This window comes from Marmota marmota, unplaced genomic scaffold, assembly GCF_001458135.2.
Source record: "Marmota marmota marmota unplaced genomic scaffold, marMar, whole genome shotgun sequence".
In the NCBI taxonomy this organism is placed as follows: domain Eukaryota; kingdom Metazoa; phylum Chordata; class Mammalia; order Rodentia; family Sciuridae; genus Marmota; species Marmota marmota.
In genome coordinates, this window is record NW_026000082.1 from 33,469,945 (window position 1) to 33,497,389 (window position 27,445).

At 41.1% G+C, this 27,445-nt stretch overlaps 1 protein-coding gene across 7 annotated transcripts; it reads left to right on the forward strand.

Annotated features, from left to right (window-relative positions):
* Positions 1 to 1,873: 1,873 nt before the first annotated feature.
* On the forward strand, positions 1,874 to 24,236 carry Taf12 (TATA-box binding protein associated factor 12). Of its 7 annotated transcripts, none has more exons than XM_015485391.2 (7): positions 1,924 to 2,025; positions 11,802 to 11,886; positions 12,612 to 12,863; positions 15,560 to 15,637; positions 20,756 to 20,948; positions 22,123 to 22,211; positions 23,754 to 24,236. In XM_015485391.2, the coding sequence occupies exons 2-7, from the start codon at positions 11,815 to 11,817 to the stop codon at positions 23,787 to 23,789; spliced, it is 720 nt and encodes a 239-aa protein (XP_015340877.1). In that variant the 5' UTR covers positions 1,924 to 2,025; positions 11,802 to 11,814; the 3' UTR covers positions 23,790 to 24,236. The 7 variants fall into 7 exon arrangements, with proteins under 7 accessions (XP_015340880.1, XP_015340882.1, XP_015340877.1 ...); XM_015485393.2 differs by having other exon boundaries at positions 1,936 to 2,025; positions 20,834 to 20,948; XM_015485394.2 differs by lacking the exon at positions 11,802 to 11,886 and having other exon boundaries at positions 1,874 to 2,025.
* Positions 24,237 to 27,445: the final 3,209 nt, after the last annotated feature.

Below are 27,445 nucleotides of genomic sequence, written 5' to 3' on the forward strand. Positions count from 1 at the left end.
AATCTATTTTAATAATGTATGGAGATTTCTATTCCTTAGAGTAGAAATTACAAGAGGCAACACAGAAATAGTTCTTACATTGTAATAGGAAGGAGAAGTATAGAAACTGGTGGGAAGTATACAGATGGGTGCTGTCAATTATTGGGGGTTCCTCCTATAATCTACCAGTGTTATTTTATTTTTTGGTACTGGGGATTGAACCAAAGGTTGCTTTACCACTAACTACATCTCCCTTCTTTATTATTTGAGACAGGGTCTTGGTAAGTTGCTTAGGGCCTCACTAAGTTACTGAGACTGGCCACAAACTTGCCATCCTCCTGCTTCAGCCTGCTGAATTGCTGGTATTACAAGTGTTCACCACTGCACCTGGCTACATTACTTTTTAAATGCAAATCATCACTGGGGTGTGGTGGTGCACGCCTGTAATTCTAGAGGGGGGTGCTTGAGAAAGGAAGATTGTGATTCAAAGCCAGCCTCCTCAATTTGGCCAGCCCTAGGCAATTTAGCAAGACCTTGTCTCAAAACAAAGAAATAAATAATAATAATAATAAAATTACAAATTCCCACTATAGTATACAGTCTGCCCTGAAATGAATTCCTGCTTACCTATTCAACCTCACTGTTTCTCCCTGTCACCTACTAAGATTTGGTCCTTGACTAAGTTATTTCCTAACCTAGAGCTTTCACTCAAGTTCCTTCATCACTAAGATAGATAAGCCTAACTTATTGTGGTTCTTTTTTACCCTTTCGTGCATTTGGCCTAGATTGTGAACTCTCCAAGGACAAGGATGTCTGTCTTAGCCACTAGTATGTATCCAGCAAAACGTTTGGCACCCAATAAGACAATAAACATTTGTTAAATGGATGCATATACATTCAAGTAAGGTATTAAAAAGACAAACAGGAGTTCGACAACAAAAGCTGACATGCCAAGAGAACAGTGGCAGGAAAATAAGGCTAGGCAAGACAGCAGGTTGGCACCTAATGGTGATGAGGCCTTGAATCTGAGAATCTGGTTCTAGTATCAGGGTAGAGGGTGGTTTGGGAACATTGTGGGGTCAAGGATGGGAAGATATAAAGACAGGGCAAGTTGCTGCACCCATTTTTTTCCCAATTCCTGCTGGCAGCTACTGTTTCAAGCTCTGGGCTGTCACAGACCTTTATACATTGTTTGTAAGTTGTTTTCCATTTTACCGAGGATCCCGCAAATGCTGAAACCGGGTCTTGCTTACACGTCTAGAGACTAGGGCAAAAAAGGAGGAAAAAAAAAGCAATAATTGCCACCAAGCATTTGCTGGATGAAATAACTCAAAAAGACCAGAGCTTAATGATTACAGGCCAGGCTCAGGTTTGGGGTGAGAGTTCTCTATTCTAGGCTCTATACTTAACCTGGATAAATTTTTCACAGGTTTCCTTGAAAAGATTAAATGACACATCGGAAGTAAGGGATTAACAGTTCTGGACAGTACGCGCTCAATTGTTATTAAATGTTATTAGCTACAAATTCACAACCGGTTTCTCCCGTCATCGGGCTTTTGTGCTGCCAACTCCCGTTTCGGCCAAACAGGATACCATGGGGTACTGCAGTCCCAGGTGATATTCCCGTCCAGATATCACGACAAAAGCACCGACCAAAAATGGCGACTTCAAAATCATCCGAGGGCGTCATTTACCGGTCATGCTAGCGAAAGATAAGAGTCGGAAAGAAACTGCTAGGGCAGGATTCGAAACGCCGAGGTAGAAAACACAAAGCCGCCCACACCACCAGTCAGTCACAATCTGGAGAAGGGACAACCCGAAGAGGTGAGCTGCAACCCAGTACAGCAACCACGTGTCGGAGGGCGGTCTGCGTCTGCGCAAGCGAGGCGCGCGCCCGCCAGCCGGAAGAGCCGCGCGTTTCCGGGTTGGAGGCGGGGAGCGGTGCCGGAAGTACTCGGGGAGGGCCGCGCAGTCGGACCGGCTGCTGAGACGAAAGCTTCACTGGGGCAGTCTCCGCATGTCATGGGGAGATAGACGCTGCTGCCTGTGAGTCTTGGGCCCTGGCAGTTGAGGAAGAAGAGTGGGAGGAGGGAGTCAGGAACCAGACCCACAGTGGGTCAGCGTTTGAAGAACCAGGTTGTGGAGAAGACTGGGCTGTGAGCAATCAGGCTCTTGGGATGGGACTTGTGGGGATCTGGCTCGGAGAAGACGCGGCTGTGGGGACCCGGGCTCCGAAGGAGACTTAGGGAACCGGGACGAATGTGAGTTCTCCGGCACATGAGGGAACGCGGTCTGAGAGGGTCAGGATTATGAGGTCCGGTACTTTTAGGAGGAGAGGGTCGGAACGAAACCGGGCGTGAAGACACGGCTCCAGAGAGGTAAAAGTGGAGTAGTGAGGACTTGGGCTCCTAAGAGGCAGACGCGGGACAGCGAAGACCCCGGCTCCTAAGGATTTAGAAACAGGGCAGCGAAGACTTAGGTTCCTGAAGGGCAGAAGCAGGCGGAGAAGACTTTAGTTTGGGAGGGAACAGAAGCGTGCAGTGAAGATTAGGGCTTCTATGGGGACGGGATCGGGGCTTAGAGAGTCCCGAGTTCCTGAGGAAACGGGGCGGTGAGAACACGGCTCCTAAAATACGGAAAATCTAAGGGGTCGGGACTGTGAGATCAGCCTCCACTGGAAGGGGAAAGGGAAAGGATTTGGAAAAGATATAGCGATCAGTTTTGTTTTGTTTTTTTCCCCTGTTAGTCTCTATGCCCAGAGTGATAAAAGATGTATTCAGGGGAAGACGACTCCTTCGCGCTTGCCTACTTGGTTTTTGGCAGGCAGGTTTTTCTTGTGTCAGATACTTAACCTAGGAAGTTCACATGCAAGAATCTTCGTTTTTTCTTCTCATTCTTGCGAATTGGATGTGAAGTTGGAAGCAGTTTGAACTCAGATATATACTTGCTAAGTGCTTTGAATCCCATTCCAATCAACCACAACTGAGCATAGATCTCCAAAGCCCAAATTTCAGAGATGGAATGGCCCGAAAAGATCATCCATCTATTTAAAATTCCTGTTTTACATGTAAGGAGAAGAAGGACCAAAAGGGGTTTAGGATCACAGTGAGTCAAGAAGTGGTTGGATCATAAATTTGGTACAGTATCCTACTGTGTAGCATATAAGATGCGTGGTTAACATTCGTTGAATAAATGCTTCTGGAATCTTTACCTTCAAACTTAATAAGGAAATTATTTTAGAGTCTAATACTTTGAGTCTCATTACTATATTAACATAGATGATAGTGAATGTCACCAGTAAAGAAACCTTTAAGTGAAGCCAAATATAATTTTTTAAAATACACTAGAAAGTCGCAAATAGCAGGTGTGGTGGTGCACACCTGTAATCCCAGACACTCTGGAGACTGAGGCAAGAGGATTGCAAGTTCGGGCCAGCCTCTGCAGTTTAGTGAGACACTATCTCAAAATGAAAAGGGCTGGAAGGCTGGGGTTGGGGCTCAGGGGTAGAACACTGGGCCTGGGTTAGATCCTCAGCACCGCATAATAAACAAACAAATAAATAAATAAATGGTATTGTGTCTAAATACAATTAAAAAATAAACATTAAAAAAAAAAAAGGGCTGGAGATGTAGCTCAGTGGTAGAGTACCCTGGGTTCAATCTCTAGTACCCACCCCCCAAAAAAGTTGCAAATAAGTTGTATCCTATATTTTTGACACAAGTATTTCTATGGATGGCTGTTTTTAGATAAGGATGGAGAGACTTGGACCAGACACTTCAGACACTTCTTCACTAGTATTTTTTATTGAAAGCTACTGAGGTTAACTAGGCACAATTTAAGCACTTTTTTTCCTTCCCGCCCCTGCCTCCTTTCTGTGTACTGGGGATCCAACCCTGGGCTTTATGCATGTTAAACAAGCGCTCCACACTAAACTACACCCCTAATCTTATTTGTTTATTTATACAAGAGTCTTGCTAAGTTAACCAGACTGGTCTTGAATTTGTGATCCTGCCTCAGTCTCCTGAGAGGGATTACAGGCATTCACTACCAGGCCTGGTTTAAGTACTTTGAAGTATTGTGTGGCTTAATAATTATAACAGCCCCAGGAGTTAGGTATTTTAGGTCCATTGTACAGATAAAGAAATAGGTTTAGAGAGGTTAAGTACTTTCCCTGAAATCAAGTGACCTAGCCCAGTCATTTGTGTCTCCAAAACTTTTTTTTTTCTACTTTTCTAAGTAGATTCCCTCTCCATGTCTGTCTTGTCCATCAGCAAAATATAAGTAATAGTTATACAAAGCATGTCATTGAATGAAAGCACTCCCTTCTTTATAAGATTTCTCTTAATGTCAAAGACAATAACTTGTTAGTATATTTAATGTGGTATTTGAGGAGAACTAAATTTCTATGTTTTCACAGAGCATAATTCAAGATAGACAAGAAGAAACATTTATAGTTTTCCTTACAATAGAGCCCAGCAGAGTTAGGTATATTTAATTTTAAATTTAGGAGGCCAAAGCCAGGTGTAGTGATGCATGCCTGTAATCCCAGCTGCTCGAGAGACTGAGGCAAGAGGGTCACAAGTTCAAAGCTGGCCTCAACAACCTAGTGAGACTGTCTCAAAATAAAAAATAAAAAGGCCTGGGGATGTTGCTCAGTGGTTAAGTACCCCTGGGTTCAATTCCCAGTACAAAAAATTAAGAGGTCAAGCAAGTGCAACTTGGTCCTGCCTGGGACATTTAGCAACACCCTGTCTCAAAATTTAAAAGGGTGNAAGATTGAACCCAGGACCTTGCACATGCTAGGCAAGCACTTCGCCAACTAAACTACATGCCCAGCCCCTTATTTATTCTTTAAAATGAGGGTCTTATAATGGCATCCAAGATGACCTTGAACTCTTGGGCTCAAGAGATCCTCTTGCCTCAGCCTGCCACGTAGCTGTGATTAGCTGAGCATGGTGGTGCATGCCTGTGCTCCTAGTGACTTTGGAAGCTGAGGCAGGAAGATCACAGGTCTGAGACTAGTCTGGGCAAAAGACTGTCTCAAAATTAAAAATAATTAATTTCCGGAAAGGATCCCAAACTCAAGGCCAACATCAGCAATTTAGTGAGGCCCTGAGGGCTGCTGGGGATGTAGCTCAGTAGTAGAGGGCCACTGGCTTCAATCCCTAGTACTGCCCCCCCCCCCAAAAAAAAAAGACTCATAAACAGATTAGGTAACTGCTTAAGTACATATAGGTAAGGGGCAGCATTTGTACTTGACCTCAGGGATTCTCACCAGAGTCTATATCCTTTCCCACTGCACTGTATTGCCTTTCTCTTAAGTCAAAGTCACCTACATGGGCTCACACTAGCCAAAACAAGCATTAGCTTCAGACAGGAAAAAATTCCTTGTTTCTTTTGCTTTCAAGTCTCATAGATAACAAATCATTGATTCTTTTTGGTTGATTTAGGCTGGGAAATATGAGCTGTTTTAGATAGAATTGGAAGCCAAGGAGAGAAATAGGTAGGTAAAAAATCCAGTCATGTACTACAGTCATTTTGTTTAAATAAATAAATTCCTGCCAGGCACTGTGATATGAGCCTGTAATCCCAGCAGTTCTGGAGGCTGAAGCAGGAGGATCATGAGTTCAAAGCCAGCCTCAACAACTTATTGAGGCCTCAAGCAACTTAGACCCTGTCTCAAAATGAAAAATAGAAAGACTGGGGATGTGGCTCAGTGGTTAAGTGCCTCTGGGTTCAATCCCTGGCACCATAAATAAATAAGTAAATCCTAAACATTTTAAAGGTAAACAAGTTGCAAAAACAATATGGTATTCTATTCCTCCCTCCCCCCCCCCTCCCCCTCTCTCTTTTTTGGTTCTTTATATTGAACCTAGGGCATTTTACCTCCAAGTTACATCCCCAGCAGCCCTCAGGGCCTCACTAAATTACTGATATTGACCTTGAATTTGGTCAATATCCTGCCTTAATTTCCCAAGTAACTGGGATTACAGGCTTGCATCCACCATATCTGGCTTCCCAGCCCTGAATATTTTCATTTGTAGCCCACTGAGGAATGGGATTTCTGAAGTTACATGTGAATCTCATAGCACTTAAAATTCACATAGCAGGTACCAAAAGGGGTTAGCTATTATAATTATTTTCTCAAATATCCCACAGTTAATGCTTCTGTTTTTACCTCTTTTGGGGGGAGATAACAGGGACAATCCCTGTTTAACAACTGAGCCACATTGCCTCAGCCTTTTTATTTTTGGGGGAAGGGATCTTTTTTTTTTTTTTTTTGTCTAGCCTGAGCACACCAGACTGGAGTAACCCCACACCCCTATTTTAATGTGTATGTTCAGGAGCAGAGAGGAGGGAGGTCAGTGGATGCATCAGGGAAAGGATCTTGCTAAGTTGCTGAATGCCTCGCTGAATTACTAAAGGTGACCTCAAACTTGGAGTCCTTCTTCAGCCTCCCGAGTTGCTGGGTTTACAGATGTGTGCTTCCACACCTGGCTACCTATTTTTTTGGCATTTTGAGGAAGCAAGAGTTAGAAATTTGAGTAGCTGAAAAGCAATTGTTGTATATTACATAATGGCATTCAAGTTATTTACAGTCAATTCATTCCATTGGGCTTCATCAGTGTCTTCCACAATTGGGGTTGATGAAAATTATCCGTAAACAGGTAATTTGGACATGGAGTCATTGACCATACTAATCAGGTTGCGATGTTTGATTTTTAAAAAATATTTATTTATTAGTTTTAGGTGGACACAATATCTTTATTTCACATTTATGTGGTGCTGAGGATCAAACCCAGTGCCTTGTGCATGCTAGGCGAACACTCTACCACTGAGCCACAACCCCAGCCCAACGATGTTTGATTTTTAAAATTTATTTTCAAATTTACATACAAATAAAATTCTTTTGGAGTACAGTCACAACTGGGAATAAGACATACATATTGTCATATAAGTACATTAACATTGAAGATTCAGAATATTTCCACCTGTCCCCAAATTTAATCATTTTCTCCATTTGTAGTCAAACCTTACCCCACACCAGACCCCTTGGCAACCACATCTCTGTTCTCCATCCCTATAACTGTGCCTTTTTCAGAGTATCATATAAATTTATCAATTAGCCTTTCAGGTCTTGCCTTTTTCACTTGGAGAGTCATCCGTTTGTTGCATGTATCAGTATTTTTTTTAAATTATTTTTTAGTTGTAGTTGGACACAATACCTTTATTTTATTTATTTTTATGTGGTGCTGAGTAACAAACCCAGGGCCTTGCAGGTGCTAGGCAAGCGCTCTACTGCTGAGCCACAACCCCAGCCCTATATCATATATAGAAGTTGCCAAACTATTTTTTCAGAAGAGTGCATCATTTTTACATTCATACCAGCAGTGTATGAGGGTTTCAGTTGCTTTGTATCCTCTCCAGCACTTGTATGTGTATGTAATTTTAGCTATTCTAAAAGGTATATCCCATTGTTTTAATTTGCATTTTCCTAATGGTTAATGATATTGAGCATCTTTTCACAGGTTTATTTGCCATCTGTTTATCTTTGGATCTATTCAGATCCTTTGCCTATTTTGTTGTGCAGCTTTTATTGCCCTTTTTTTCCGTGATGCTGGGGAATCAACCTAGAGCCTCAAACACGTTAAGCAACCACTGTCCTGCTTAGTTAGATCCTCAGCCCCCTTTTTATTTATTTGTTTATTTTTGGTACTGGGGATTGAATATAGGGATGACTACTAAAATACATCCCCAACCCAGCCCTTTTTGTTGTTGTGCTGGGGATTGAACCCAGGGCCTTGTGCATGCGATCGAAGTACTCTACCAACTGAGCTATATCCCCAGCCCTAGCCCAGACCTTTTATTTTATTTTTAAAATTTTTTTTTTTAGTTGTCAATGGACTTTTATTTATTTATTTACTTATATGTGGTGCTGAGAATCAAACCCAGTGCCTCACACATACTAGGCAAGTGCTTTGCCTTGAGCTTCAACTCCAGCCTGAGCCCAGCCCTTTTTATTTATTTACTTTATTTTGAGATGGTCTTACTGAGTTGCTTTTATCCTCACTAAGTTGCTGAGGCTGGCTTTCAATTTGTGATCCTCCTGCCTCAGCCTCCCAAGCCACTGGTATTACAGGCTGTGCCACCTTGCCTGGCTTCCCAGCTCCTTTTTTAAAAGTTGGGTTGTTAGTTTTCTTCCTTTTCTTTCTTTTCTTTTCTTTTTCTTTCTTTTTTTTTTTCAGTACTGGGGATTGAACCCAGGGCCTTGAGCATGCTAGGCAAGTACTCTACCATTGCTCTAAACTCCCAGCCTCTATGTGGAATTTTAATAAATGATACTAAAGTATTCTTAGTATTCTGTACCTAGTACTCCACTGAATGGTGTATCTTGGAGATGATTTTATGATTGTCCTTGTTTGTTTTTTTTAACAGCTTTATTTATATATAATTCACATATCGTACAGTTCACCAATTGAAAAGTGTACAATTTAGGGCTTTTTTGGTACATTCAGTGGTGTACAAATGTTGTCATGATCTAATTCTGGATTATTTTTATCTTCCCCAAAAGAAACCCCTATGCCCAGTAGCAGTCATTTCCTATTACTCTCCCATACCTCCTAGCCATAGGTAGCCACTAGTCTACTTTACTTCACTATAGATTTGCCTGTTTTTGACATTTCTTGTAAATGGAATTGCATAATATATGGTCTTTTTTAATATTTATTTTTTAGTTGTCATTGGACACAATACCTTTATTTATTTATTTCTTTGTGGTGCTGAGGATCGAACTCAGGGCTTTGAACGTGCTAGGTGAGCACTCTGTCGCTGAGCCACACCACAGCCCATATGGTCTTTTTAAAATGGTTTCTTGGGGCTGGGGATGTGACTCAAGCGGTAGCGCGCTCGCCTGGCATTCGTGCGGCCCGGATTCGATCCTCAGCCCACATACAAACAAAGATGTTGTGTCTGCCGGAAACTAAAAAAAAAAAATGGTAGCATTATACTTTCATTTGCCTTATTCTCATCCTTAGGTCCCCCCAGTACTGAGGTGCTCTATCACTGAGCTACACCTGAACCCTTTTTAAATTTAATTTTTTAAAATATTTATTCTTAAGTTTTAGGTGGACACAATATCTTTATTTTACATTTTTATGGTGCTGAGGATCGAACCCAGCGCCTCCTGCATGCTAGGCAAGTGCTCCACCACTGAGCCACAACCCTAGCCCAGTTTTTTGGTTTTTGTTTATTTTTTGTTTGGTTTGGTTTGGTAATGGGGATTGAACCCAGGTCTTGGTGCATGCTAGGTAAGTGCTCCACCATAGAGCAACATGCCCAGCCTTTCCTTTATTTTTAAAAAAATTTTATTTTTTGAGACAGGATCTGACTAAATCACCAGGGCTGGCCTTGAACTTGTGATATTTCCACCTCAGCCTCCCAGGTAGCTGTGATTACAGGTATACACCATATCTGACTATCTCATTCTTCCATTATATAGTTATACCCTAATTTATTTAACTATATCACTTTTTTTTTTTTTTTGGTGGGATTGAATCCAGGGCCATGTGCATGCAAAGCAAGCACTCCACCATCTGAGTTATATCCCCAACCTTAACTATATCTATCACTTTGATAGATATTTTTTTTCTTTAAAAAAAATTTTGTTTGTTTGTTTATTTTTATGTGGTGCTGAGGTTTGAACCCAGTGCCTCACACATGCTAGGCAAGCGCTCTACCACTGAGCCATAACTCCAGCCCTGATAGATATTTCTTATATGTACTGTATAGTAAGTATAGTACTATTCTATTCATATACAAGTTCAATGTAATATAAATTATTAAAAGTGGATCTGTGGAGTCAAAACAATATGGGGCTGGATATATAACTCAGTGGTAGATGTGTGCTTGGCATTTTCCTTCCTTCTTTCTTTGGAAATAGGGATTGAACTCAAGGGCACTTAACCACTGAGCTGTAGCCCAGCCCTTTATTTTTATTTTTTATTTTTTAGTTGTTGATAGATCTTTATTTTATTTATTGATATGAGGTGCTGAGACTCGAACCCAGTGCCTCACATATGCCAGGCAAGTGCACAACCGCTAAGCCAAGCCACAGCCCAGCCCCAGACCTTTTTAATTTTCATTTTGAGACTGGGTTTTACTAAATTGCTTAGAACATCTGTAAGTTGCTGATGAGGCTGGCTTTGAACTTGCAGTCCTCCTACCTCAGCCTCCCAAGCTTCTGGGATTATAGGCATGCACCACCATGCCTGGTTTGCTTAGCATTTTGGAAGCCCTTAGAATAAAAAAATAACTGGTATATACTTTTCCTAGATTTTGCCTTGTAGCCCTTTATAGAGACCTCTAAATTTAACCAATGCACAGTTAGTTGCTTTTATTTAGAGTAAACCAGAAGAACATGTACAAACGTTGCTTTCTCATATTAGAAAGTTAGATAGTATGTTGGGGAGGAACTCAGCAATAAGGACAGGAGTAGAACAGACACACATTCAGGTTGCTAAGCTTTCCCAGATCCTGAAAGCTGTTACATGGTTCCTGCAGGTTCAGATCACACAATTTTGCTGCTGCTTCTTCTTTTTTTTTTTTTTTTTTTAATTTTGATACTGGGGATTGAACTAGAGGTACTTTATCAGTGAGCTACATCCCTGTACCTTTATTTTTTTGTTATGAGACAGGATCTCGCTAAGTTGTTGAGGCTGGCCTCAAACTTGCAATCTTCTGTGTTGCAAGAATTACAGGCACGTATCACTGTGCCCATATTAATTTTTCAGGTTTTTTTTCCTCTCTCTCTTTCTCTCTCTCTTTTTTAACATTTATTTTTTAGTTTTAGGTGGACACAATATCTTTTTTTTTTTTTTAATCTTTATGTGGTGCTGAGGATCGAACCCAGTGCCTCATGCATGCTAGGCGAGCACTCTACCACTGAGCCACAACCCCAGCCCTCTTTCTCTCTTTAATGGTCCTAGAGATTGAACCCAGTGGCTAAACATGTGCTCTGCCACTGAGCTACAGTCCCAGCCAGCTGCATCATTTATTCAATTATATATATATATATATATATATACATATATGTATATACACACCCTCACACATATGTGTATATATATACATATTCCCCCTCCCCACTGAGACAAAGTCTTGCTATGTTGTCCAGGCGGGTTTTGAACTCCAGACAAGTGATTCTTCCACCTCAGCTTCTAGAATGCTGGGACTACAGGTGTGTCCTACCATGCCTGTCACCATCATTAATTTTTGTTTTTATTTTACGGTATTGGGGATTAAACTCGGGTACTCTACCACTATGCTACATCCCTCGCCTTTTTATTATTTATTATTTATTATTTGTTTAATGGCATTAGAGATTAAACCCAGGGCCTCCTACATGCTAGACAAGCATGCTAGCAACTGAGATACATCCCTAGCCCCTGTTTTATTTTATTTAGTACTGGGAAGTTGAACCCAGGGGTGCTTTACTACTAATTTCCTCTCCAGCCCTTTTTCAAATTTTCTGTTTTGAGACAGGGTCTATCTAAGTTGCTCAGACTGGCCTTGAATTTGCAATTTTCCTGCCACAGCCTCCTGAGTCCCAGATTACAGGCATGTACTCTCATTAGTTTTCAAAATATTCATTATTAATTAATTTTTAAAGTTGTTTTTGAAGGAGAGGGGGATTTTTTTCTTGCCACATAATAGGGACAAGGAGATAGTTTGCCTGGATCCTGATTGCTGAAGATGTACCAGGTCATGCTACAGTAGTGCTTCTGTGGCAAGGGTGGTGCTTGATGCTAGTTGTTCATTTACAGGTAGCTTTTGAAAATGGCTGCCTCTCATTTCACCGGGCTCACAGCTGTTGCTGATGTAATTAAAGATCTAGACACTCAGATAGCTGTAAGTAAGCTCCTTGAGGCCACTATGGGCAGAACTTGATGAATGTGCTTCTGATCCTGATGACACCAAAGCTGATGTCCACAGAGTCAACGCTATGGCTCTAAGATTTAGGAATTTCGGCTGCTTCGGGCTAGGATTTCTGCATGTACTTAGCATTGCTAACACTGAGAAAATTTGCTTTTTATGATAAAGAAGAATTTACTTTGAAAAGTTCTAAAAATTGTGTTTATTTGACATAGCCCTGAATGGGCTCAAGCATGTTTTGAAATGCCAAAAAAAACTAATCTGTTTTCTTGAACTTGGTGACTAAGTTTTAAAAAGTATGTGATTGTGACATGACTTGTTTGAATTTAACATTATTTGATACTTAAATAATAATGCATGTAGTACTTCATCAAGTATTTTATTTGTTCAAAGTCCTCAAATGTCTTGCTTAATCTAATGTGTTTTTATATAAGATTCCTCATTTCATTTACTTTCTTCCTTATTTCAATTTTGTGGACTATTTCATTTAGCTTTTGGAGAAGAGATGGTTTCTAAATATCAGGTGAGAGCAATGAACATTCTTCATTTTCTCCATTTTAATGTGTAGGTATCAAATGGTCACCATCCCAGATATACTGAAGAGTCCTCAAAGCTTGACAGATTTCACATAATTTTACTTTCAAAACTTATTCTTTATTATAGGTGTTTCTAGCACTAATTCTCATGTTTTTCTTCTTCAGTTGATTGGCCTTGGTCCTCACAGCTCCAAAAAGAAACAGGATCTTGATAAGCTCTATGAGCTGAAGTCCAAAGCTCGGCAGATTATGAACCAGTTTGGCCCCTCAGCACTAATCAACCTCTCCAATTTCTCATCCATAAAACCGGAACCAGCCAGTACCCCTCCACAAGGCTCCATGGCTAATAGCACTACAGTGGTAAAAATTCCAGGCACTCCTGGGACAGGAGGTCGTCTTAGCCCTGAAAACAATCAGGTATCATCCCCTTACTTTTTCCTTTCTATAGTCACCTCTTTTTATTATTTGAACCAGGAATTCTTTGAGAAATGGCCATCTCAGGAGCTGCCTCTTCTTAGTTGAAAAAGAAGGTCTGTTCCTGCCTTTGGAATTCTAACATTCTTTTTTTTTTTTTTTAATAGTTGTAGATGGACAGAATGCCTTTTTGTTTTTATTGTTTATTTTTATGTGGTGCTAAGGATCGAACCCAGTGCCTCACACATGCTAGGCAGGTGCTCTGCCACTGAGCTACAGCTTCAGCCCCTCTAAGATTCTTTATCAAATTATCATGTTCAAGATCCTTTTTTACTGCCTCTTATATATGCTTGTGTGTATGCATATGTACATACATACATACTCATGCATATACTAACATGACACCTTGCATATGACAGATGCTTTATATGTGTTAGTTATATAGTTGTTAAATAAAATAATAAATGTGTTTTTTACTTCTAAAATAAAAGTATTCTGTCTCCAGTCTTCCTTTTAGTTCATCCAACTGCTGCCTTTGTTAATTTCTGCAGTGATTTCAAAATCTGTTTCCCTTTCTAGCTGTGATCCTGATTCTACTATCTAGAGCCACAAGAAATAAGTATAATGCCTTGGCTTGGATCTTATAGGCTGAGCAGAATGGATGAGGAGACATTTCAAGGGAATGGGTGGAGGGACTAGTAAGGTAAATGGGGGAGAGTTAGGTAGACAATAAGGAGATAAACATGTGTTTTTGGTACTGGGGATTGAACCCAAGGTGTTTTACCACTGAGCACTTATCCCCAGTCCTTTTATTTTTTTCATTTTGAGACAAAGTCTCTCTTAAGTTGTAAGGGCCTTGCTTAGTTGCTAAGACTGGCTTCAACTTGGGATCCTCCTGGGTCAGCCTCCTGAGTTGCTTGGATTATAGGCATGTCCCTGTTGGAGTGGTGGCTCAGTGGTAGAATGCTTGCCTAGCATGCGTGAGGCACTGTGTTCGATCCTCGGCACCATATAAAAAATAAACTAATGTATCCACCTAAAACAAACAAACAAACAAACAAACAAAAAAAACTAAAGATACAGGCATGTCCCACCATGCCTGGTGCAACAAATATGTTTTTTAAGTATATGGTCTGTTGGAAAGAGCAAGAAATAAAACTATAAAGTAGGACTACAGCAGAACATAGTAGGCCTTTTAGGTAATAGACAATCTTTGCAGATATTTAATATTTAATAGAGAGTAACATTAACATAATAGAAGTAGTATACCTTAGGAAGGATTAACTTGGCAGTAAGGAAATAAAGGGGTAGGAAAGAGGGATAAAGTGGAAAGAAGATCAATTCTAAGACTTGAAATAAATTAAGACGTGATAAAGACTTGAATTAGGGGCTGGGGTTATGGCTTAGCGGTAGAGCACTCACCTCGCGTGTGAGAGGCCCTGGGTTTGATTTTCAGCACCACATAAATAAATAAAATTAGAGATATTGTGTTCAATTACAACTAAAAAATAAATATTAAAAAAAGACTTGGGGCTGGGGATGTGGCTCAAGCGCTAACGTGCTCGCCTGGCATGCACAGGGCGTTGGGTTCGATCCTCAGCACCACATAAAATAAAATAAAGGTGTCCACTGAAAACTGAAAAATAAATATTAAAAAAAGTCTTTAAAAAAAAAGACTTGAATTAAGTAATAATGGTAAAATGGAGAAGAATGGATAAATCTGAGACAACATTAACCAGTATTTATGTATTGTTGCTGCTTCTATTATTATTATTATTAATACAGTGCTGGGGATTAAACCCACGGGCCTCACACATGCTAGTCATACATTGTACCACTGAGAGACATCCCCAGCTTCCACCTTGATCACTTTTTAATGGTGTATATATGTAATATAACACTATTTATGAAAAAGGGATGGTAGCTATACATATTTAATATATTTAGTTATAGATAATACAAGTTCTCTCCCCTCATAGAATTTTTAACCTGTTAAGTCAGATTACAGGCAAATTTATAAATATACATAAGATAGAAGGGTACACAGAGGATAGAAAAGACTACAAGTGGTTGTGCTTACCCGTGTTGTCTAGGAAAGGCATCAGAAAAGAGTCTCATTGAACTGGTGCAGTGGCTCATTCCAGTAATTCCAGTGACTCAGGAAGCTTGAGTCAGGAGGATGGAAAGCAAGGCCAGCCTTGGAAACTTGATGAGCTCCTGTCTCAAAATAAAAAGTTGAAAAGAGCTGGATGTGTAGCTAAGTGGTAAAGTGCTTCTGGGTTTGATCCCACTACCAAAAAGAGAAAAAATAGAGTGCCGTGAGCTGAGCATATAGGAAAAAGGGAGGAAGAGCATGTCTAAAGGTAATGGTATAAGGGGTGCAATTTGTGGTGTTCAGAGAACTAGAAATTGCTTAATATAGAGAGAGGTGAGGCATAATGGGAAAAGAAAAAGAGTTAAGGTTGAAATAAACTGCCTGACAATTGGATGCTGACCTCTTTTCCAAACTACTCTTTCTGTCTTTCCCTGGACTACCTCTGTCTTGGAAGTGTAGTTTGGTAGCAGTGCCACCAGTGGGCCATACTGAACTCATTGGAAAGGAAACTAAACCCAACAAACTGACAGCCTTTCTTCAGTATGGGATTACAAGTTATTTTGCTTCCTTACTCACTGAAGAATCTCCTCACAATTAACTTTAGGTATTGACCAAGAAGAAATTACAGGACTTAGTAAGAGAAGTGGATCCAAATGAGCAGTTGGATGAAGATGTGGAGGAGGTAAGGTGGGTTTGGGTTCTCCAGAGACTGTGCCCCTGAGGGCTGATATGACATAGTGATTAGAGAAACTTTAGGGTCAGATGAATCTGAATTTGAATCTTGGCTCTGCCTCTTACCAGCTGTGCAGTTATGGACAAGTTGCTTAAGCTTTTTGAGACTCAGCCCTGCTGGGAGGAGTGACACATGCTTATAATTCCAGTGATTCAGGAGGCTGAGGCAGGAGGATCACAAGTCCAAGGCCAGTCTCAGCAATTTAGCAAGACCCTGTCTCAAAAATGAAAAGGAATAGGGATGTAGCTCAGTGGTAAAGCACCACTGGGTTCAAGCTCTAGTATCAAAAAGAGAATTGAGACTCAGGGACTCCTCTTATGTTGATTGAGTGTGACAGTATTTACTTACAGGGTTATTGTTAATATCTCGCCCGGGCTTGGTGGCACACACATATAATCCCAGCGGCACAGGAAGCTGAGACAGGAGGATTTCAAGTTCAAAGCCAGCCTCAGCAAAAGCGAGGCACTAAGCAACTCAGTGAGACCCTGTTTCTAAATAAAATATGAAATAGGGCTGGGGATATGGATCAATGGTTGAGCGCCCCTGAGTTCAGTTCCTGGTACCCGCCCCTTCCCCTCCCAAAAAAAAAAAAGAAATCTTAGGCTATTTTTATTTATTGATTGATTGATTGATTGTGGTGCTGGGGATTGAACTCAGGGCCTTGTGCATGCAAGGCAAGCACTCTACCAATTGAGCATTTTGATTCCAACTAGGATTTTATTAGGATTTTATTTTTCTCCTGTTCTTTTTTTTGCAGGGGAGGTGTAGGTGCTGGGGATTGAACTCAGGGCCTTCCATATGCTAGGCAAGCACTCTACCACTGAACTCTACCTCCAACCTGTATTTTCACATAATGTGCCTTAGTATATACCTTCTTTCATGCACTGTGTAATATGCTGGGTTCTTAGAGCCTTCTTTTTTGTTTGTTTATTTGTTTTTTGGTGCTAGGGATTGAACCCAGGGCCTTGTGCATGTGCATGTGAGGCAAGCACTCTATCAACTGAGCTATATCCCCAGCCCCCTTAGAGCCTTCTTTTTTATTTTTTTGTACTGGGGATTAGACCCAGAGCACATTAGCACTGAATTATATTCCCAGCCCTTTTTTTTTTTTTGGTTGTTGTTGTTGTGGTTTTTTGGGGGGTATCAGGGATTGAACTCAGGGGCACTCAATCACTGAGCCAAATCCCCAGCCCTATTTTGTATTTTATTTAGAGACAGGGTCTCACTGAGTTGCTTAGTGTCTGGCCTTTGCTGAGGCTAGCTTTGAATTCGTGATCCTCCTGCCTCAGCCTTCTGAGCTGCTGAGATTACAGGCATATGCCACCAGTCCTGGAGATTGAACCCAGGGGCACTTGACCACTGAGCCATATCCCCAGCCCTATTTTATATTTTATTTAGAGGGTCACTGAGTTACTTAGTGCCTCGCTAAATTGCTGAGTCTGGCTTTGAACTGGTGATCTTCCAGCCCCAGCCTCCCAAGCCACTGGGATTACAGGTGTGCACCACTGCACCTGGCCTTATTTATTATTTTGAGACAAGATTTTGCTAATATGCTATGGCTGGACTTGAACTTGTGATCTTCCTACCTTAACCTCCTGAATTGCTGGAATTACAGGTGTACGCCATCATACGCAGCTTTCTTGGAGGCTTCTTTTATTTCTATTTATTTATTTCTTGATTCTGGAATGAAATTCCATTGTTGTTTTTATTTTTTTAAGCAGAGGCATAATATTTGCCCTGTGTGTGTGTGTGTGTGTGTGTGATGTAACAGCTTTATAGCTATATGTTTTGTTTGTTTGCTTGTTTGTTTGGTGGTTCTGGGAATAGAACCCAGGGCTCTTGCATGTTAAAAAATAATTCTACCACTGGGCTACATCCAGTCCTTGTAATGGCTTTATTGAGAAATAATCACATGGGCTGGGGTTGTGGCTCAGCGGTAGAGTGCTTGCCTGGCACATGCGAGGCACTGGGTTTGATCCTCAGCACCACATAAAAATAAGCAAATAAAATAAAGGTATTGTGCCCAACTATAACATATATATATATATATATGAGATATAATTACATACTGAGGCTGGCTTTGAACTCGATATCCTCCTGTGTCAGCCTCCCAGGCTGCTGGGATTACAGGTGTGTGCCACCATGCCTGGCAATTTTAGAATATTTTCATCACCCCAAAAAAGATCCCATACCCATTAGTGCTCATTCCCCATAAGCAACAATTGATCTTTTCTACCTCCATGAATTTGCTTATTCTGAATATTGCAAATACATGGAAACATGATATTTGGTCTTTTATAATTTTTTTTTCATTTACTTTAATGTTTTCAAAATTTATGTGATAGCAGTACTTCGATCCCTGTTATTCCACACATATTGGTACATCCATATTATTATGGCTCAGTAATATTTCAATGTATGTCTATATCACATTCACAAAAGATCAGCCTCTGCAATTTGTAAGACCCTGTCTCAAAAAAAAAAAGAAAAAGTAGCTGGGGATTTAGCTCAGTGGTAAGGTGTCCCTAGGTTCAATCCCCAGTACTAAAAAAAAAAAAAAACCTACATGAAATAAATGAAAAAATTTATGTCTATATCAATGCCTATATCATTTTGTTAATATAATATAGACATACAATGAAATATTATTGTATAAATATTATTCAATAGTTAATGAATTTTGGATTACTTCTACTTTTTGGCTGCTATGAATAATGTTGCTGTGTACCTTCTTTTTTTAGTTGTAGATAGACACAACAATATATTTATTCTTTTTATGTGGTGCTGAGGATCCAACCCAAGACCTTACACATGCTAGGCAAGTGCTCTACAACTGAGCCACAACCTCAGCCCCTGTGTACATTTTTGTACAAGTTTTTCCCCCCTTTTTTTTAAAAAAAAATATATGTACAAGTTTTTGTGTAGATACATGTTTTCATTTCTCTTGAAAATAGCAGTAAAATAATTGGATCATGTGGTAACTCTGTGTTTAACCTTCCAGAGACTGCCACTTATTTTCCAAGTAGTACATAATTCTACATTCCCATCGCCAGGGTAGGAAGATTACAGTTTCTTATACTACTGTTGATAATTTCCTATCTATTTTTTTTATCTTTCTTCTGAAATAATAAGTGGTTGGATTGATCCTCTTTGGGCTTTTTTTTTTTTTTTTTTTTCTAATTTTTCATCCCTTTATAGTTGTACTTCTACTTGCTAAGGTTTTCCTTAGATTATGTTCTAAACCTTTTAACCTCACCAAGTTACTGAGGCTGACCATGAATTTGCGATCTTCTTAGCTTCCTGAGTTGCCCGGCTTCATGTAGATTTTTTTTTTTTTGGTACGGGAATTGAACGCTGGGGCACTTAACCACTGAGCCACATCTCCAGCCCTTTTTAATATTTTATTTAGAGACAGGGTCTTGCTGAGTTGCCTAGGTTCTCACTGACTTGCTTAGGGCCTCTCTAAGTTGCTTCATGTAGATTTTGTGTGTGTGTGTGTGTGTGTGTGTGTATGTGTGTGTGTGTGTTAATGGTTGATGGGCCATTATTTATTTGTTTGTTGATATACAGTACTGAGAATTAAACCCAGTACCTCACACATGCTAGGCACCACTGAGCACCCCAGCCCCTTCGTGTAAATTTTTATCTTCAGACTTCTAATTTTGCTTCCCCCATGGTCTAGGAATAATTAACAGTGAATTAAAGTAAAAAGATCTTAGAATTTGGACTCAGAATAATGAAGTGAAATTCTGTTTCCACTGCTTTCTAGTTACATAGCCATAAGCAAGTTGGTTCTCCTGAGTCTTAACATTTTCATCTATCTTCATTTTGTCCTAACTTTTTTTTTTTAATATTTATTTTTCAGTTTTCGGTGGACACAACATCTTTATTTTATTTTATTTTATTTTATGTGGTGCTGAGGATCGAACCCAGTGCCCCGTGCATGCCAGGCGAGCGCGTTACCGCTTGAGCCACATCCCCAGCCCTTGTCCTAACTTTTGATCTGGGTAATGTTTCTGTTGTCCTCCTCATTTCTTATCCCCACCTTAGCCCATATGCTGATTCCAGGCCTACTAATAGAAAGTCTATTGAATGTAATTCAGACTAGACACATTGGCTCATATCTGTAATCCCAGCAACTTGGGAGGCAGAGGCAGGAAGATCATAAATTCAAGGCTACCCTTAGCACTTAGTGAGACCCTGTCTCAAAATAAAAAAGGATTGGGGATATTATTCAGTGGTAATGTGCCCCAAATTCAACTTCTAGTACCAAAAGCAAAAAAAGAAAAAGAAATATATACACATACACAAACACACACACACACACACACGTATTTATTTATTCATTTATTTATTAGTTGTAATTGGACACAATACCTTTATTTTACTTATTTATTTTTATGGGGTACTGAGAATTGAACCCAGCACCTCATACATGCTAGGTGAACAATCTACCGCTGAGCCACAATCCCGGCCCCCATATTACGTATTATATAGGCAGATGGCTGGGGTTGTGGCTCAGTGGTAGAGTGCGAGGAACTGGGTTCAATTCTCAGCACCACATATAAATAACTGAATAAAATAAAAGTCCATCAACATCTAAAAATAATATTAGCCGGACACGTTGGCGCATGCCTGTAATCCCAGTAGCTTGGGAGGCTGAGACAGGAGGATCGAGAGTTCGAAGCCAGCCTCAGCAACAGCAAGGTGCTATTCAACTCAGTGAGACCCTATCTCTAAATAAAATAGAAAATCGGGCTGGGGATGTGGCTCAGTGGATGAATCTTCCTGAATTCAATCCCCAGTACCCCTCCCAACAACAACAAAAAATTGGGGGCTGGGGATGTGGCTCAAGTGGTAGCACGCTCGCCTGGGCATGCATGCAGCCCGGGTTCGATCCTCAGCACCACATACAAAGAAAGATGTTGTGTCCGCCAAAAACTAAAAAATAAAGATTAAAAAAATTCTCTCTCTCTCTCTCTCTCTCTCTCTCTCTCTCTCTAAAATAAAATAAAAAAATAAAACAAAAGCAACATCTTTAAAAAAAATTTTTTTTTTTAAATGCAGGCAGAAAACTATTGTCTCAGCAACAGGAGCCTATCCTGCCAATATCACCATTACTGTCACTCACTTTGCCTTCTCCAGATGCTGCTGCAGATTGCTGATGATTTTATTGAGAGTGTGGTGACAGCAGCCTGCCAGCTTGCCCGGCATCGTAAGTCCAGCACTCTGGAGGTGAAAGATGTCCAGCTGCATCTAGGTATGTGGTCTTATTTCTCTCTGAAGTATCCACATAACCATACCTTCAGGACTGTCAGGGAAAGCGTAGTCAGAGAAACCTTTGTGCCAAGACCAGACTTTTGGGTCCTGGGACTTATATATTCATTTAATAGTAGCACTAAATAGAAAAAAGAAATCTATCCATAGGAAGGGGGTAGACATTTGATCTGAAACCAGATTTTGCCACTTCTAGCTAAATCATCTTATCATTCCTACTTGATTTCTCTTAGATAAGCCCGTTTCCTTATCTGTAAAGTAGGGATCCTAATATCTTCTTTACAGGATGATTGTGAAATTATAGATTATATATATGAAATATCTGGTATAGGATCTGGCACAAAATAAGTGCTTAGCAATTATAGTTGCCATTATATCTCTGCTATTCAAATAAACTTTACCTAAGGCTAGCATCAACAACTCAGCAAGTCCCTATCTCAAAATAAAAATAAAAAAAGGACTGAGGATATAGCTTATTAAGAAAGCATCCAGCTTCAATCTTTAGTACCAAAAAAAGACAAGTCAAAAAAAGAATATCCTTGCGGCTGCGTGCACTGGTGCATGCCTGTAATCTCAGTGGCTCAGGAGGGTGAGGTAGGAGGATCACGAGTTCAAAGCTAGCCTCAACAAAGCAAGGGGCTAAGTAACTCAGTGAGACCCTGTCTCTAAATAAAACACAAAATAGGGCTGGGGATGTGGCTCAGTGGTCAAGTGCCCCTGAGTTCAATCCCTGATACCCTTGCCCCTCCCCACCCAAAAAAAAAGAAACTATTGCTTGGCCTGGCACAGTGGAGCATGCATATCATCCCAGTGGCTCAGGAGGCTGAAGCAGGAGGATCACAAGTTCAAAGCCAGCTTAAGCAACTTAGGGAGGCCCTAAGCAATTCAGTGAGACCCTGTCTCAAAATAAAAAAGGTTGGGGATGTAGCTCAGTGGTAGAGTGCCCCTGGGTTCAATTCCCAGGACCACAGGAAAAAAAAAAAAGCTCTTGAAGGAGCCAGGTGTGATTTCCCATTTGTATTCCATAGAATAGCCTAATAGGGTTAGTGTTAGTATAGTTGATGCCAAGAGTTATCCTCCCTGATACTGGGAGGGGCATATTGCACTCCTGATGCTGCCTTCCTGGTACCCTTAACTCTGTTGCTTCTTCTTTTCAGAACGCCAGTGGAACATGTGGATCCCAGGATTTGGTTCTGAAGAAATACGGCCCTACAAAAAAGCTTGCACCACAGAAGCTCATAAACAGGTGAGGAGCCGGGCATGGTGTCGGGCTACCTTCTAGGGGTCTCACTTCCCCCACAAAGCAGGTTTCATTCTTTGGACCAAAGGTCAGAGAGGCCCAGAGGCAGCAACAGTCAGATATTTCCTTAGCGCTGTGCTATTCCTATATGGAATCTCAATTTTTTCTCTCAACTCTGATGGGCTTCACTTCAAGCTTTTTTTTTTTTTTTTTCCTCTTGGTACTGGGGAGTGAATAATCTAGGGCCACTCTACATCCCCAGCCCTTTCTTATTTTGAGACAGGATTTCACTAAGTTGGAGAGACTAGATTCGAATTTGTACTCTTCCTGTCTTAGTCTTCCAAGTAGCTGGGGTTACAGGCAGGTACCACTGTGCCTGGTTCAAGCTCACCCCCTCCAAATCTCCTTAATGAAATCTTCCTTTTCTTGCTGGTTTGAACATGCCCTTGAATAAAGAAAGGTCAGAGGAAGCAGAAGTATCCTATGCTCATGCTAAGATGGAGTATTCAGGCTGCTCTGCCAAGCATTCTGGCCCACATCCCCAGCTTAACCTTTGTTCTCTACCCCTCTTAACAAGGAACCTAGATGTTGGTGTAAGAATAAGTCGGGTCAGTCCAGTAGCAGTATTGGCCTCCCTTTGAAAGGCTGTTGTCCTTTCTGCTTTAACTGGCTACTCTGATTTGAAAAATGAGATGTTTAATGCATTCTGCTGTCATATATAACATGTTAGAATTAAAAAAAAAAAGAAAAGAAAGAAAGAAATGAAGAGTGAGATGTTTCCAAGTTTGATAGGCACTGGGCAGTCCTAGGTGAATGTCCCTTGCTTTTTCATCATTGGGGTCTCTGGAGTAGTTGTTTACAGAGTTCATGGAGGGAGCCCTCCCAGGAAGCCACCAATAGCCTGAATCAAAGGTCCATACATCAAAGGTCTGAAGGGAGTTCTCCAGATGGTCTCTCTGGCTCTAGATCTCTGTTTAGTTAAAAAATGACATAATAAAGGGGTAACATCTTGGTCAAAAAGAGTGAGCAAAAGCAAGTTACTAAAAATGGAAACCCATGATCTGACTGGGTCCACAGTGGGTTGTGGTAGAAGTTGTTAGTCTTCAGTTGCCCTTCACTGCACATCATCACGGGTGAAATTTTGACTCTCTTTGTGTGGCAACAGGTTTGAAACTGAGGCCCTTTTCCTATTTTCTCCATCATTAGAGAAAGAAGACATTGGGGTGAGGGAATCCTAGAAAATATGTTTTGCTGACCTATCCCTTATGTCCCCAAAAGGCAAGAGCTGTCTCTTCTACTTTTAACCTTTTTGCCATCCTGATACCCCGAGCAGTTTGAGTCTTTTGGTGGGTAAATGGACCTGCTGGCCTATCTCAGTCCCTGTACTCTGCTGTCTGGTTAAAAGAAGGCTGCTGAGCTTCTCTGTGACTGCAAGTCCCCAAGGGCTCTAGCCTATACTGTAGACCATACTGCCTACTAACTGCATATACATATTCCTAAAGCTCCTGACTCTAATCTGTATAATTGCTTATTTCTCTCTCCTTTCAGAGAATGGCATTGATCCGGAAAACAACCAAGAAATAACACACGGAAAGGTCAGGGAATGGACAACAATGTATTTGGAGATACTTGAGCTGAGATTTCAGCCATCTCATCCTTGGAATTTTTTTTTTAAATGCTTTACAGAGAAGCATATATTTTTTATTATTAACAGTGCAGCAATATCTATAATGACTGAGAGGATCTGCCAAAAGAATAAAGCCTCCTACCCTTACTTCCGGTCCCTTTTCCCTGACATCTCAAAGAGGAACAGTGTATCTTCCAGAGAAGATTTTATTTGTGGTTTATTATATAAGTGATTGAATATGGGACAAAGCATTATGGTCTTGTTGGGTGAGACAGTATTAGCAGGATTTGTAGAGAGTTTTGTTTCCTCCTCCCTTCCCCCTTTCCCTGTACTTTGTAATGTCAGTGTTTATATGAATATGAATTTGATTTGCTTTTCCAGAATAAAGAAGTTATTAATCGAAAGCCACAAGGTTGTGTGGCTTACAAACCTTTGAAATGCCAGAGGAAGTCAGGGGGAAGAGCAGGACTGGACCAGGCTCTTAACAGCAGAGGGCAGCACTGGTGTCAGTTTCTGCATTGGAGAAATGCTCAGGGATTTTCCATTGTTTTACTCTAAGGGAGGATAGATGCCATCAGTAGTGGTTTGAATCCACTTTCTCTGCCATCAGGCATGATGAATTCTAGCAAGCCATACAATGAATAGGCATCCTGGTTTTGGCAGTGTGAATGTGCTTAAGAGCCCTTTTTGACCTGTTCTGGAACTTCTAGAGAATTATGTTCACTTGTGCCATGAGAAAGGATGGCAATAGCCTTGGGAAAATCCTGTCTGTCCTTAATTACTGGTATCCAATCTTGGGATTTTCACCATGTTGTAGAGGAAACTAGGCTCCTTCCAGACCTCAGAGTCATGTCCTCCAATGGCATCATCCTGTCCTGTGTGCCCAGTATTGCCCTTGTGGATTGTGAGAGTTCTTTGGGCTTCAGGGAAAGTGGCCATTCTGCCCAGGGTCCACCACCTTGCCCTGCTTTGGTCCTCTGTCTAGGAGACTCAACCTAAGATGGGACCCTACTCTTTACTCCTCCACACTGAGTTTGACCCCAGAACCCCTCTCTTCACAGCTCCTAGGTCTTTTGGGTGAGCAACTCAAAGTCCCTGCTGATATTTCTATTGCTCTTGGCGGAGGTCAAGGGGGCAGCCAGCTTTCCATCCTCCTCCAGCATTACCTGACTCTAAGCTACCAGGTTACTCTTGAGGCCAGCCACCAGGATGATGTTAAAGGGTCTTAACTTTCTCCTGAAGCTACTGGGCGACACTCTCAAAGGATGTTCTGTTGGTAATATCAAACAGCAAGAGGCCTCCAGCAAAAGTTCTGACAATAGGAGCAGCTCACTGACCTCAGTACCCAAGAAGAATCCAGCTTTAGTTTTTTAAGTCCTGTGTTGAGGACAGAAGGGGACAAGGGAATTGGGGGAGTTTAATTTGAAAGAACTGAGGTAGTCAAAAGACCTCTTTTCCTAAGTCAGCTGTGTTATAGATGAGTGGCTTCCTCTACCTCAATCTCATTGTCCTATCTGCACATCGAGGAGTTTTTTCATTCATTCAGCAAGTTTTTTTCCCTATATTTTTATTGGTGCATTATAATTTTACATAATAGTGGGATTCATTGATATGTATTTGTACATGCACATGATATAACAGTATAATTTGGTCAGTATCATTCCCCAATATTTTCCCTTTCCCTCCCCGTCTCCCTCCACCTGGCCACTTTCTCAGCAAGTGTTTATAAGCTGTGCTCATGCCTGACCTAGACAGGAGGCTACAATGATGAATAAAATACCCAGTGAACATTCCTGCCATTGGAGACAGACAAAAGCAGCAAAAGAAAGGTCTACAGGACTGGGGGAAGGGGCTGAGCAATTGGAGAGAAATATTTGAGCTGAGATTTGAGGGATCCAGGTGAAAGGGCTGGAATCTCTTCCAAGGAAATATATAAGCCCTGAGGCAGTGTAGTGAGGTAGGTTGAGCCCAGTCATGCAGTGCCTTGGAGGCCCCAGCAGGATGATATTTATACACATGTCATAGAAGTGCATCCTCGCTGGCTGCACATGCCTCAATGGTTCAGGAGGCTGAGGCAGGAAGATCACAGGTTCAAAGCCAGCCTCAGCAACTTAGTGAGACCCTGTCTCAAAATAAAGAGGGCTGGGGATATGGTTCAGTGGTTAAATGCCCCTGGGTTCAATTCCTGGTACCAAATAAATAAATAAAAGTATCAACGTGGCTAAAGCTCAATTTGCAAGATTTGGAGAGAGTAGCTAAAGATGAGCAGAAAGGGAGCCTTAGGGTGGACAGCCCTCAGGCTTGGTAGTGTCACTTTGTCATTAGAGAGTCAACAGAGAGATGCCTTTGGGGGTAAAGCAAAGAATATGCATTCAAGGGAGAATGCAGGCCATTGCCAAGTGAGAGATGCCTTTTGGGGGTTCTAGTCTTCTTTTAAAGGAAATTTGGCGAGGGATGGGTATAGAAAGGTATGTAGGAATGATAGCAGTCTGGTGGTTGGTCAGTTTCTAGATTTTAGGCTGATGTGGTCTTTGTTATATGTGATCGAGAGGTTCCTCGAAATCTCTTTGTTAGATCTATGTATTGGGGGCTTACTTGACAGCGTACAGACAATGTACAGATTTATCAGGAATCTGGGGAATAACAAGTCTGCAAGAGATTGGAAGTGACAGGCCTGGAAAAGCATGCAGAACTTCTGAATTAAAATCTTATTTCCTTGTCCTTCCTTTATGTCTCCTTTCTACCTATTTTTAAATTTCTTCTATCTTACCTCAGCTTCATTCTGGCTTCTCACATGTGTACCTGAAGCCCTCAGTTCAGTACCCATGCTTTAGGCTATGTGTGTGTGGCAGGGAATGGGAGAGTAGTGTGGGAGGCTCAGCAGGCCAACTCTGGACTTCCCACTGCTCTTTAGACTGAGCAACATCTTTCTTAACTGTTGGGCTCCCACAAAGATCCCATCAGACAAGAGGATTCTGATGCTTAAAACTTGCTTTTAACAGGAAGTTTGGCTGGTTGCCTTGGCACACACCTGTAATCCCAGTGGCTCAGGAGGCTGAGGCAGGAGGATCACAAATTCAAAAGCCAGCTTTAGCAAGTTAGTAAGGCCCTAAGCAACATAGCAAGACCCCATCTCAGAATGAAAAATAAAAAGGACTGGGGATATAGCTCAATGATAAAATGCCCCTGGACTCAATCCCCCGTACCAAAATGAAAAACAGTGCTAGGCAGTGGGAAGCCAGGTAAGTTTTAGCTAAGGACTGATTTTGCTGTTTGCATGGTAAACAGCTATTGGTGTGGAAAGTGGAATTGGAAGCAGGCAGGAGGGGGCCAGCCAGGAAGTTGCTGCAGTTGTTTGGACTAATGGTCAAGTAATAAGGCTTAAGGGGTCCTCCTGAGGAAGAATTAGTTCAAGGGTTGTTTTTGTTGTTTTGTTTTTGTTGTAATTGACACAATACCTTTATTTATTTTTATGTGGTGCTGAGGAGCAAACCCAATGCCTCCCACATGCTAGGCAAGCGCTCTGGCACTAAGCTGTAACCCCAGCCCAGTCAAAGGGTTTTAAGGCAGGATAAGGGCTGGCTACAACAAGGATGGGATGAGTTCTGAGACA

Excerpts from the sequence above, each read along its gene's own strand:
- Taf12 (XM_015485391.2), top strand. The coding sequence starts at position 11,815 with ATGGCTGCCTCTCATTTCACCGGGCTCACAGCTGTTGCTGATGTAATT. Across the intron at positions 11,887-12,611 it reads ATCTAGACACTCAGATAGCT|TTGATTGGCCTTGGTCCTCA; the intron begins GTAAGTAAGCTC and ends TTTCTTCTTCAG. Across the intron at positions 12,864-15,559 it reads TTAGCCCTGAAAACAATCAG|GTATTGACCAAGAAGAAATT; the intron begins GTATCATCCCCT and ends AATTAACTTTAG.